Source organism: Callorhinus ursinus, unplaced genomic scaffold (assembly GCF_003265705.2).
Source record: "Callorhinus ursinus isolate GAN/ISIS: 27379988/994484 unplaced genomic scaffold, GSC_fseal_2.0 scaffold37, whole genome shotgun sequence".
NCBI classification, from domain to species: Eukaryota; Metazoa; Chordata; class Mammalia; order Carnivora; family Otariidae; genus Callorhinus; species Callorhinus ursinus.
Window position 1 is genome coordinate 1,974,390 of NW_027397099.1, and position 12,359 is coordinate 1,986,748.

Genomic DNA, 12,359 nt, shown 5'->3' on the forward strand with positions numbered 1-12,359 from the left:
CCTTTCCTCTCATCCCTCAAGTTCCCACTACTCGCTTCACCTTCCCCTAGATCCTGGATCGTGTCCATTCTCATCCCCGTCAAAGTCATTTCTCAACTCAAAGAGCTCCCCCATCTCCACGCTGGGTCTCCAGGGGTATCTTCTTACTTTCCTGGACAGGGGTCGCCTCGGGGGTTCCGAGGTTCCCAAGAGGAGGCTTCACCTGTCAGGCCCCGGAAGTCCAGGAAATGAGGGTCGCTGTTGGCCACGCCCCAGGGCTCTGTCTGGGAACCCCCAGAATTTATTGGAGTAGAGAGATTGCAGGGGTCATGGTGGGGTCAGGGCGAGAGGGCCGGCCAACCTTCTTCACGTGACCCTGTTTCCCCCGGGGAGGAGTTCGTTTTCCCACCACAGGGGGCGCTGGGGCCGAGGGGCGAGGGGCTAGGGGCCGCCTCCCTCCCTTCCCGGGTACTTCTGGGCGTCGCTCTTGGGCCTGGGAGGTGACGCCATCTGCCCGCGACGGGGGCGGAACGCACTTGACGCCATCTCCGGGCGCCCGGCGTGGGGGGGCGCTGGGTGTGGGGCGGCTCCGGGGCCGGGGATGGCGGCGGCCGCGGTCGCGGCGGCTCCGGGACGAGCGGGAGGAGCCCGAGGAGCGCCGTGAGATGGGCCGGTGAGTGTCGCCGGGAGTGCGGGCCGCTGGGCCGGCCTCACTAAGGCCAATAGGGCCTGGGCTCGCGGCTTAGGAGGAAGTGGCCCCCTGGAGCCCATTGCCCCGCCGGACCGGGGCCCGAGAACCGCAGACGGGGAGAGCGAAAGAGGCCGCGCCTAGAGTCCCGCGCGCTTTTCTCCGGCCCGGCCCAGAAGGCGCCCTCAGGCCCCGGCGCCCCCGCGGCTGTGTCCTGGCGGGCCGGGGTGTCCGAGTCTTCGGGGCGGGAAGGGGCCCCCAAACAAGGAAGCATCGTCTGCGGGGCCTTGTCCCTGTCCCTCTGCTTCAGGGATCGACTCCCCACCCCTAAAGGTTAAATTCCCAATTTCGGGCCCTACCCTTGTTGAAGCAAGGATTGCAGGATCACGGGAAGCCATAACCCGTAGTCTCTTCCAAGCGCCACTCTTTTCTGGCGGGCGTACCTCTCGCCCTCACCGAATTTGGGGTTCAATCTCTTGATTCTGGGCTGTGACTAGCAGCGTTGGCAGCTCACCGGAACAGACCCCCTTCCCTGTTAGCTCGGTTAGGGTCACGAGCTGCATCTTCCCTCTGAGAAGTCCTCATCGAGCCCCTCTTGAGGCCGAGGTTTCAGATTCCGAAATGTGTTTTGCGTTGTTGGACCCTGGTGGACAGGCTTGGCTCTTTGTTGTCATTCCCCCAGACCTCTTGCTTCTTTTATTTCTTTTATTCGACTGTGTTTGGCTAACCTAGAGGCAGGTTTTCCTTAAGGTTTTAGTTGCAGGAAGCAAAGATCAATTGGAGATATGACCCCAATTTCTTTTGCAAACGAGGGAGAAAGCTAATTGCCTTTCAGTTACTGGAACTGCTGGCGAAGAAGGGATGCAAGACTCGTGCCCACTGTGTAATTTGTGTTTATGGAACTGAGAATTTTTCTTTCCCCCTTGTTTTCCTGTCTCATCGTCTTTTCTTGTACATACACACCTTGCCAATCTTAAGAGATAAATGTTGCTTCAGTTTGGTTAGAGGCTTGCAGTTCTGTAGGACTTGGACAGGAAAGTGGATAGTTTCTCAGAGTACTGGTTAGTACTGCTTTATCTGTTGTCAGAGATTAAGGATCCATTCTTCAGTGTTTGATGTTCCTGGCATGTGTAGATTCAGATATTGATAATTTAGTGTGAGCTTTGTTTCCCCATTGTTAATAGCTACATGAGGACCCAGGCAGTATTTTCATTTTCTGTCACACCTGATTCAACACTTGGTACGAAGTTGTCACTCAGAAAATTTTACACTCACACACAGGATCCTATTTTTTTACCCTGAAAATCTGTTAATAAGGCTTCCCCTTGAGTGACTCCCCCTTGACCTCTTTTTCTGCCCCAGAAACATAAATAATTGTTCTTTTTCCTCTAGTGCCACTTTTCTCATTTAAATAACCTCCATATCTGTGTTTTCATCAGCCCTGAATAAAGGTGAAATCCATGTAGTTGATTTTTCCAGCTTCCCATTGTTCACATGGGAATAATGTTGAATCTTCCATTTTTAGTTGCACATTTACCTGAAATTGGGATTGGAAGTAAATTTAACCTTTGGGGAATAAGTACAGGTAGAGAATGAAGAATATGATGTTAAGGAAAACAATGCAATTTGACACACATTGAAAATTTTTTTCAGGGATGTCTTTCTACAAATTAGAGCTTAAGAGATAGCTGTTTCTCTATTCAAATGCCAAAAACTCGATAAATGTGCTGGTACCTCTGGAGCAGAACATGAGGCAGGGACTCATGGACTTTAATGTTTTTGTGGCTTTAGAATTACCTTGATGACCCTGGGGAAGTGAGAGGCTAGACTCCTGCTTACTTTATTCCTATTTCTGTCTTCTAGGCTCCCAAGGCAGTGGGGAGGACACTGCTTCTTACTGCAGCTGCTCAGAGGCACTACTGGAAGCTCAGGTAATAAAGGGAAATTTGGATACCTTGTTGCCAAAAAAACCATCTGGGATTCAAAAGTGGAAAAACAGAACAGTCTAATATCCAGATCCAAAGACCTGGAGCCTTGATTGGAAGAAATAGGTGACAAGGTTCATGCATTGAAATGCTCAGACGAAAAGGGCACTTTATGACAATGGACAGAAGCATGTATGAGAGGTGACAGCAAGAGAAAGGAGGGAGAGAACTTTCTTATGAATCATAGAGACCCAGACAGGTTTGGAGGAATGGAACCAGAATTTAGGAAGTGGTGCCTAGAGCAGACCTACAGTGGAAAAGGAACCATTGGCAAAAGAAAGAGAATGAATGAAGAAAGTCCATTGAAGATGGTTAATGAGAAGAAAAGTCTTTCCAGACTAGTGGGGGACGTCTGTGTGTGGTCAGAAGAGTTTTGTTGCTCTTTAGGGAAGAGGAGAAACAAATACATTATAGAACACACTAGTACAGCCACTTTCCGCATAGGGCCCAAGTTTGAATGTAGTATCTCATGGGGCAAAGAAGACGCTATTTTTCAGTGGCACCCGGGTCTTTGAGGTAGTGGTGATACGAGGCAAAGGAGGATGAGAGTTTAACCAGGCCTGGGGTGGGGGGATGGGGAAAGGTGAGATCATAACCCAAATTGGGCTGGGGAAAGGAAGCAAGGATGAGGTCATATGTTGGAAAGAAGATAGCACGGTAATCTTTGGTGACCAAAGGAGAAGCTTAGGAAAAAGAACCAGCAGCAACAACCATTTGGTCAGATCTTTTAGGGGAGAAGGCTGGGAAGAGTCAAGGTCCCCATCAGAGGCACGCCTGATCATGAAGCTGTTGATCTCTCTCGGGTTGTAGAGCCCACAGGTTGTTTACGCGTCGGTGAATGTTTGTAGCTCTCTTTGGTTTCCCTGACTGTTTCTTTCACGTCCTGGGCTGGATGAATGAGGGAAGGGTAGCGTCCTTGTTTGCCCCTTTCTCATGCCTTTTTTTCCCAGCAGTCCCCTTTGTTGCATCTTCCTCCATGGGCACAGTTTCTGCTACTTCCTTTGACTTGGTTTGCCCCTAGGTTACTTTTCTTTGCTTCTGATTTGTTCCCTAGCAGATGTGGGCGCCCCCACCAGCAGCAGAGAGGGGTGCAGGGGAGCCACAGAGAAGCCCCTTCTGATGTCCCAAGGAGCAAGCCGACCCCTTCCAGGCTCCAGGAACACCACAAAGCAATATGAAACCTGTTCATGAGAGGAGTCAGGAATGCCTTCCACCAAAGAAACGAGACCTCCCCGTGACCAGCGAGGATATGGGGAGAACTACCAGCTGCTCAACTAACCACACACCCTCCAGTGATGCCTCTGAATGGTCCCGGGGGGTTGTGGTGGCTGGGCAGAGCCAGGCAGGAGCCAGAGTCAGCCTGGGGGGTGATGGAGCTGAGGCCATCACTGGTCTGACGGTGGACCAGTATGGTATGCTGTATAAGGTGGCTGTGCCACCTGCTACCTTCTCCCCAACTGGCCTCCCATCTGTGGTGAACATGAGCCCCTTGCCCCCCACATTTAATGTAGCGTCTTCACTGATTCAACATCCAGGAATCCACTATCCCCCAATCCACTATGCTCAACTCCCGTCCACCTCTCTGCAGTTTATCGGGTCTCCTTATAGCCTGCCCTATGCTGTGCCACCTAATTTCCTACCAAGTCCCCTCCTTTCTCCTTCTGCCAACCTCACCACCTCTCACCTTCCACACTTTGTGCCATATGCCTCACTCCTGGCAGAAGGAGCCACACCCCCTCCCCAGGCTTCATCCCCAGCCCACTCATTCAACAAAGCCCCTTCTGCCACCTCCCCACCTGGGCAGTTGCCACACTCGAGTACTCAGCCACTGGACCTTGCTCCAGGCCGGATGCCCATTTATTATCAGATGTCCAGGCTACCTGCTGGGTACACTCTGCATGAAACCCCTCCAGCAGGTGCCAGCCCGATTCTTACCCCTCAGGAGGGCCAGTCTGCTCTGGAAGCAGCCGCTGCCAACGGACAGAGACAGCGAGAACGAAATTTAGTAAGACGGGAAAGCGAAGCCCTCGACTCCCCCAACAGCAAGAGTGAAGGCCAGGGACTGGTGCCAGTGGTAGAATGTGTGGTGGATGGACAGTTGTTTTCAGGTTCTCAGACTGCACGGGTAGAGGTGGCAGTGCCGGCACACCGAGGGACCCCAGACACCGACCTTGAGGTCCAGCGGGTGGTTGGCGCTTTAGCTTCTCAGGACTATCGTGTGGTGACAGCTCAGAGGAAGGATGAGCCCAGCCCCCTCAACCTGTCGCATCATACCCCTGACCATCAGGGTGAGGGGCGAGGGTCAGCCAGGAACCCAGCAGAGATGGCCGAGAAAAATCAGGCCCGAGGGTTCTACCCTCAATCCCATCAGGAACTGGTGAAACATAGACCTTTACCCAAAGCAATGGTTGTAGCTAATGGCAACCTGGTGCCCACTGGAACTGACCCAGGTCTGCTGTCCATGGGCTCGGAGATCCTGGTGGCATCAAGTTTGGACATGCAGGCCAGAGCCACCTTCCCAGATAAGGAGCCAACGCCACCCCCCATTACCTCCTCCCACTTGCCCTCCCATTTCATGAAAGGCGCCATCATCCAGCTGGCTACAGGGGAGCTGAAGCGGGTGGAGGACCTCCAGACCCAGGACTTTGTGCGCAGTGCCGAAGTGAGCGGGGGCCTGAAGATTGACTCTAGCACGGTCGTGGACATTCAGGAGAGCCAGTGGCCTGGATTTGTCATGCTGCATTTTGTGGTTGGTGAGCAGCAGAGCAAAGTGAGCATCGAGGTGCCCCCCGAGCACCCCTTCTTTGTGTATGGCCAGGGCTGGTCCTCCTGCAGCCCTGGGCGGACTGCACAGCTCTTCTCTTTGCCCTGCCATCGGCTGCAGGTGGGAGATGTCTGCATCTCTATCAGTTTACAGAGCTTGAACAGTAACTCAGTTTCTCAGGCTAGCTGTGCTCCCCCAGGCCAGCTGGGTCCCCCCCGAGAAAGGCCTGAGAGGACAGTCTTGGGACCCCGAGAGCAATGTGACAGTGAGGGGAAGAGCCAGCCGTCAGGTGAGGGCTCCCAAATGGTAGAGGCCTCGCAGCCGGAGCCTGGTGCTCAGGCCTGCTGGCCAGCCCCAAGCTTCCAAAGATACAGCATGCAAGGGGAGGAGGCACGGGCTGCACTGCTCCGTCCCTCTTTCATTCCGCAGGAGGTAAAACTGTCCATCGAAGGGCGTTCCAATGCAGGAAAATGAACCTCTCTCCCAGACCAGGACTGGGGCTTTACCCCAGAGCTGGGCCTCACCGTGAGCAGGCAGAGGATTTGCACATGCCGAGCAGGGAATGGCTCTCTTGGCAGTGAGATTGGGGGGAAAGAGGAGGCATAAAGGCAGCCTCCCAAGGCAGGGTCTGTTGCTCATTACCCCATGGCATCCTTTCAGGACAGCCCCAGAGGGTGCTGTGATGGGGGAGCAGCAGGCCTGAGCCAAGGAAGGATGGGGGTGCACACAGGATAAGAAACATTCCAAATATCAGGGCCTCCCTGTTCTTTCCTCCCCATCCCTAGCTCCTGCAAGGGGAAAGTCGGGCTTTGGGGGCAGGTGGCAGAGGGAGGGAGCAAAGAAAGAGCCAAAAATGATGATCCACAGCTTATAGTAGCAGTTCAACTGTCTGAAGTTTTTTTCCTTTCTTTTTTGTGGTGGGAGGGCAGGAAGCCCCATGATCGGGATTAAGAGGGTTCCCACCCAGAACTCTTCTTTTGAGAGCTGTGCACTTTAAAGGGTGATTTTGTTACAGATGTCTGTGGGTTTGTGGGGGAGGAGCACTCATCTACAGGACTCTGCTTGATCCTGTGCTTCATTCAGCCCTTTCCCATCTCCCCACCGTTCCTCCCACAAGGCTTCTAGCACTGGGAGAAAGAGAAGCCCCTCCAGGGTTCAGAGTGAAGTACTGCGTTGGCAGGACCCAGTCAGGGGACTTTGGGAGAAAGACCTGATGGCCAGGTGACTGGTCTCTAGGCAGGGCTTCTGGAAAGGTAGCTGACTTAACAGAGCTCCTTGTACCCAGCATGCCAGACCTACTTCGAAATCGTACCGAATTTCTAGTTGGTAATGGTGACTTTTGAAAGAACCAGTGGACCTTTGTCCCCAGTCCCCTACTCTCCTCTTCTGTCTATGTTGTGCCTAAGTGCCTGCGCTGCCCCCACCCTTCTGCCCTGTCCTCAGCATGGTGTCTTGACCTGGGCCTGATTTGTAGCTGCACTGTCTTTCCCCTTCTGCAAAATTGTTTTTGTCCACTCTGACCAAGACCTCTAGTTTTTGGTGTGGAGGGGTCTCTCTGATTTCCTCTATCAGTTATATTCCCTGTTTTTCAAAACTCATACAGAAAGAATCATGTCCTCTCCTCTTCTGCAGCTGAAGAGCTTGGTAGAGAAGCAAGAAGGGAACTGTGCCCTGGGTCAGGGCAAATACACCTGGCTGGGCAGTGCCCGTCCTCGTGTTTTACACAGCCCCTCCCATCTTATTCCACTTCCGATCAGCATTCAGGCTTCTCCCAGCCATCCCCTCCCGTAGCCCACTCTAAGGTTCTGGGATAGTCTTGATAAGTTTCCCGTCCCTGAAGTCTCCTAGATCTCATTTTGTGGTGGATTGTTCCTCTGCAAAGAGCATTCTCAATCTTAGTTGCATTTGCCCCCCCTTGTGTCTTAAGCTCACGTTTTCACAACTTTTAGCATAAGCTTGGACTATGGGTTTCCACTGGGTATTGAGAATTAGGCTCCCCCACCAGCTTTCAGGTGGGTGGGTGGGTTTTTTGTGTGTTTTTCAGGGGTCTTCAGACTCTTGAAGCAACTCAGGGTATTGTCCACTCAGCTCTCTGATGAGGCTTCTCCCAGTGTATGATCCTGGCATTTCGTTTAGAAATGCACCTGGACTGGCCGAGGCCTTGCCTGTCATCAGGAGTCCCAAACCTCTGAGGTCTGATCTCTGCTCTGTCGAGGACTTCAGGCAAGTCTTGTGACCTCTCGCTCTTTCACTTCCTCCCCAGCTGCCAAATGGGGATAAATAATCTTACCTACCTCCTGGGGGGAGGGGGAGTTCTGAGAATGGAGTCATTCTTAGTGTTCAGGTGCTAAAGGTTGTTCTCCTGGGGGAACAGAGTGACTGAGACCGGCTTGTTTGCTACAAGCCCTACACGCCACTATTTCATTCCTAGAGAGCAGTCAGTCAGGTTTTAGAGGCCCATCCAAAGGAAGCTACTGACCTGACTGTGAGTACTTAAGTCTCCGGGTCACCTCAGAACCAAACACCAACTCTGGTGAACACTCAACCTTGGATGCGTTTGGGATCCTCACCTTTCCCTTCTCTGTCCCCCATTTTCTCTGAATGCTGCTTTCTCTGGCTTGTTTCCTACAGAGGGGGCTGATGGGGCTAAGTCTTGAGGAACCCTCTCCGATGACAGCCCTGGGAGAAGGCCTCATCTCTGGCTGTTCTGTGATCAGCTCATTCCTAGGGATTATTGTTTGCACGGGTTTCTCAGAAACCTCCTTCCTCATAGGAAGGCTCACCAACTGAAGACAGTGGCATGCACACAGTAGACACTCAAGAGGTGTCCACCAAGGACACGAGTTAAGCTTCCTCCTGCTGGGAGCAAACTTCTGTCCAACCAGATACAGTAGTTGAAACCAAGTGACCCTCCACTTCCCAGCCTGGTAATTTCCACTTAATCCTGGAAAGAGAACATCATGTGCACGTTGGCAGGTTGGGCCCTGACTTTTCTGCTGCTATTCTTCTGTCTCTTGCCCGTGAAGGAATAGCTGCAGCTCTTCTAGTACCATGCCATGTGTACGTAATCTACGAATGCTCCATTTGTGAAGCTGCAGAGGTGTCTTTTGTAAAGTATGGGCTCCCAGGAACTGAAGCTCTGTGCTCTCAATCTTGGTCAGAGCTGTGGCATTCTGCTTGTCTTTTCCCTCCGGTTCAGTCTTTTCTTCCAGGTATGAGAAATGAGAGGGGCCTCTGGTGGTCTGTTCTTCCTTAAATGAATTTCCTAAGTTGGCAAGAGACCGAAGAGTGGTTTTGAGATAGTGAGCATTTTAGTGGGAAGCTGTCAGCTTTTTGGGAAATGGGCAACTGAAGAAGGCCAGCGCCGCTCCCTTGTCAGTGGTAGGAAATTCCCAGAGTTTAGGAATAGAAAGGAGGACCGCTAACTCTGGCACTAACCAGGAATGCCTACACCAGTTTGGGAGTAGAGTGATCAGGTAAGGGATGGGTAATACATCCAAGTCTTGGATCATCGTTCCTCTCAAGATGTATATGGTGTACATGGTGGGGGCGCATGGAGGGTGGTGGCATGGGGGAAGGGGATTCAGAGCTGAATACTTATATCCAAGGGGAGGGGCCCTAGCAGATCTGGACTGACCCTTCTGCAGTCTTGGTCCCAGTCAGTCATAACACCAAGGGCTTTGCTCTGTGCTGCTTTGCCACTGCTGCTGTCTGCTCACTGTCCTGCCTGCTGCCCTTGTAGCGCCCTGCCCTTCCCTGTCTGACCATATGGAGGAAATCCAGGCATCCTGTCCATTCTTACTGTGCAACTCTTACTTTATAGCAAAGTCACGTTGAATAGGGATAGTATGAAATGCTGCTGGTGGGCTGGTGAACCCAAAGGGATGTGGCTTCAGTGCTTGTTGGGAGCCCTTAGGCTCCAAATATCTGACTGTCTTGAGGGAGAAGCAAACAGGTCTTAGTGGGCGTTTTCTATGTATTAATTGCTTTCCTTTGTGGTATCGTATATCCTGTTTTTAAAAAAGAAATGATGGGGAACCAGGTTAGGGCCTTTGCCAGCATCCTAGGGAGGGTCATCTAGCTCTAGTTATGTGGATTCTGGGACTGAAGAGGGTTTGAAGTTTGACCGAAATAGCCCCTCAGTGGGGTTTAGTTTTATTTTTACCAGTGGACATCATAGGAGATAAACAGGGTGGTGGTATGATTTAAACCTGCAACATGCATGCACATTGGAGAGTTGAATGATCACACTGGAGGTGAAGGGTGGACATGGGCTGACTGGGAAAAGGGCCTGGGTCCTTTGGAGTAAAGATACCTGATTAAATTGGCCATGGAGATTAGGTCACAGTCTTAAGAGCGAGGTAAATTGGGTGGAGGCCAAGTTTTAGGGAGACTTCCTGGCCTCCTAAGGCTAAGTTTACTAAACCACACTGAAGCTACAATACTTTCCAGATGGGAAAAAGTGTACACTACAGTTGAAGAGCTGGACTGTGCAAGGTTGGATGTTGACCAGGAACCTATTAGCCCTTTGCTGGGAAGCCTGCACCGTCCAGCTTCCCTGGGCTAGAGAAGGCCTCCCACATTATGCAATAATAAAATAAGCATCTGGGTCTTTGCAGCCATCAGTTGCTCTTTCAACTCTAGGGTCCATCTTTGGGCCAGAAGCCTGCTCTGGGCCTAGGATGACACTGGCCCTCGAGATGCTAGAGTCGACTGCACTCTCTCCTTACCTGCAGACTATGCACAGTGCCTGGGGTGGAAGGAGAGGTGGTGCGGTTTGCCCTGCTGAGCCTCCCCAGCAGGAACAGTAGTAATAAATGCACTTTTCACACTAAGGTTTCTTTATTAGTTCTCCCGTTAAGCCTAGATCCTCCCCCAGTAGGTTGCAAACTCAAAGTCTGTGTGATCCCAAAGCCATTCTACTGCAAATGCCCAGCAGTGAAGATGGCCTCAAATTGGGTTCCTGTCTACAGTGTGTGTATGGCAGCAGCCCATGTGCCTTTACCTATTGTCAAACTTGCAAGCATTTATTTCTGTCTTTATGACTGTCACGGGGACTGAGGTTCTTCAGAGAGCGAGCTGGTGACACCGTGGTTTTACACCCACTCCCTGGACAGGGAGTTTGCACGTGGTTGTGAGTTGTGAGTGGTTAGTGCATTGCTGGTATTGCTGAAGGCAGGGTTCATCCCTCCCTTGCTTGATACTCACACTCGAGAGAATATAGATTGTGCTGGGAAGAGACTGTACCCGTGGCAAACTTGAAGTATTAAAATAAGGCTGTCCCCTACAACCTTCCTAGTCACACAGGATCCCTGTAGCCAAAACAGTATATGTTCCAGCTGCAGAGAGCAGACTGCTCTCAGCTTGCACAGCACCTTAGGGGAGGGAAGAATATATGGATAGGGAATGGGGTGGAGAAAGAAAAGTGGGAATGTTGCCATCAGGTGGCTTTAGGGTCCTGAGGAGTAAAGAAGGACGGCACTGGGGAGGTCTGGATGGATCTGATTTGTGTAGGAGTTCCCTGTAGATAAATTACTGATCCCCCAACTACTATCCCCAGTATGTAATGGCTGAATTAATATGTAATCAACTGCATTGTATCTAAAGCCTTAGAACTAGTCAGGTGCTCCCCCCACCCAGTACCATTTCTTACCCTCTAATCCTACCTGATCTTTAACAAAGCATTAATAATTCTAAGGATAATCTCTATTTTGTTGTGCTTTTTTGTAACTGTTTTAAATAAATCAATTTGTACTGTATATTTGTACTTTTGTGAGATCCTTTTTGCTGTTTTACCATTTTAAGTCTCTGTACTTGGCTACACACAGATTGTATTTTTATTGTTAATGCTCTTCTTATGGATACCTGCATTTAACTTGTGGACTATGTAAACACAATATATATCAATATCTATATATCTATATATCTATCTATATAAACTACTAGCTTTTCCTTTTGGTGTTTGCGCCTTCTTCTTATCCCAGCCTTAGATGGTGGCTGTTGGGTGGGGGATAGAAGGCCTTCATGGGAGAGCTTGTAATGGCTAATAGTGCCCATCTTTATGTGGTGGGCTCTGGGCAGATCTGCAGTTCTGGTGGTGTGTATTTCAGTGACCCAGAAGTCTACCTGTAGACTTAGATACTAGCACAATCAATCACAAGGACTTGTAGATGTCCTCACTGCTGGCCTTTTCTCCAATTCTTTTCTTTCCCCAAGAATGCTTCCAGAAATTGCTGGAATACATCAGCTGCAATCATAGCTACTGCTTCTAAACTAGAAAGCTTGCCAGTAGTAAGAGGTGAAACACTCAGATACAGGACTGTGACTCAGATATATTTATTGAGCACTTACTAGGTGCCACAAACCATCCTGTTACATATATTAATAATTATATTAATACATGTTTATATATATATATTAATAGTCATTTGTTGCTTATACTATTATTTCCATATTGTGTTTGGGGAAACCAAGACAGGTTAAGTAACTTGCCCAAAGTTAGTTTTTAAATGGCAGTGCAGCATTTTATTTTTTTTATTTTTTTTTTTTTTAAGTTTTTATTTATTTATTTGAGAGTCAGAGAGAATGAGAGAGAAAGCACATGAGATGGGGGTAGGGTCAGAGGGAGAAGCAAGACTCCCTGCTGAGCAGGGAGCCCGATGCGGGACTCGATCCAGGGACTCCAGGATCATGACCTGAGCCGAAGGCAGTCGCTTAACCAACTGAGCCACCCAGGCGCCCGGCAGTGCAGCATTTTAAATCTAGGCATTGGGCTCCTGAGTTTGTATTAACTCCTAGTTTGCTAGGGAAAATTAAATGAGATAATCCATGTAAAGTGCTCAGAATAATCTCTGACACATAGTGAGTGCTCAACAGTTTTGAGGCATCTCAAATAGGACTTCAGTATGGAGATCTGTGAGAGACAGACATTTGATGCAATTAA

General features: G+C 50.3%; 2 protein-coding genes across 4 annotated transcripts in view; both read left to right on the forward strand.

Moving 5' to 3' along the window:
- CHST4 (carbohydrate sulfotransferase 4) overlaps positions 1–12,359 on the forward strand; it is a 330,552-nt gene that overhangs the window by 275,050 nt on the left and 43,143 nt on the right. The gene's annotated exons all lie outside the window — the stretch shown is intronic.
- ATXN1L (ataxin 1 like) lies at positions 503–11,175 on the forward strand. Of its 2 annotated transcripts, none has more exons than XM_025888905.2 (3): positions 503–652; positions 2,531–2,598; positions 3,707–11,175. In XM_025888905.2, exon 3 carries the CDS (start codon positions 3,827–3,829, stop codon positions 5,888–5,890), a length of 2,064 nt encoding a protein of 687 aa, XP_025744690.1. In that variant the 5' UTR covers positions 503–652; positions 2,531–2,598; positions 3,707–3,826; the 3' UTR covers positions 5,891–11,175. The 2 variants fall into 2 exon arrangements, with proteins under 2 accessions (XP_025744690.1, XP_025744689.1); XM_025888904.2 differs by having other exon boundaries at positions 3,710–11,175.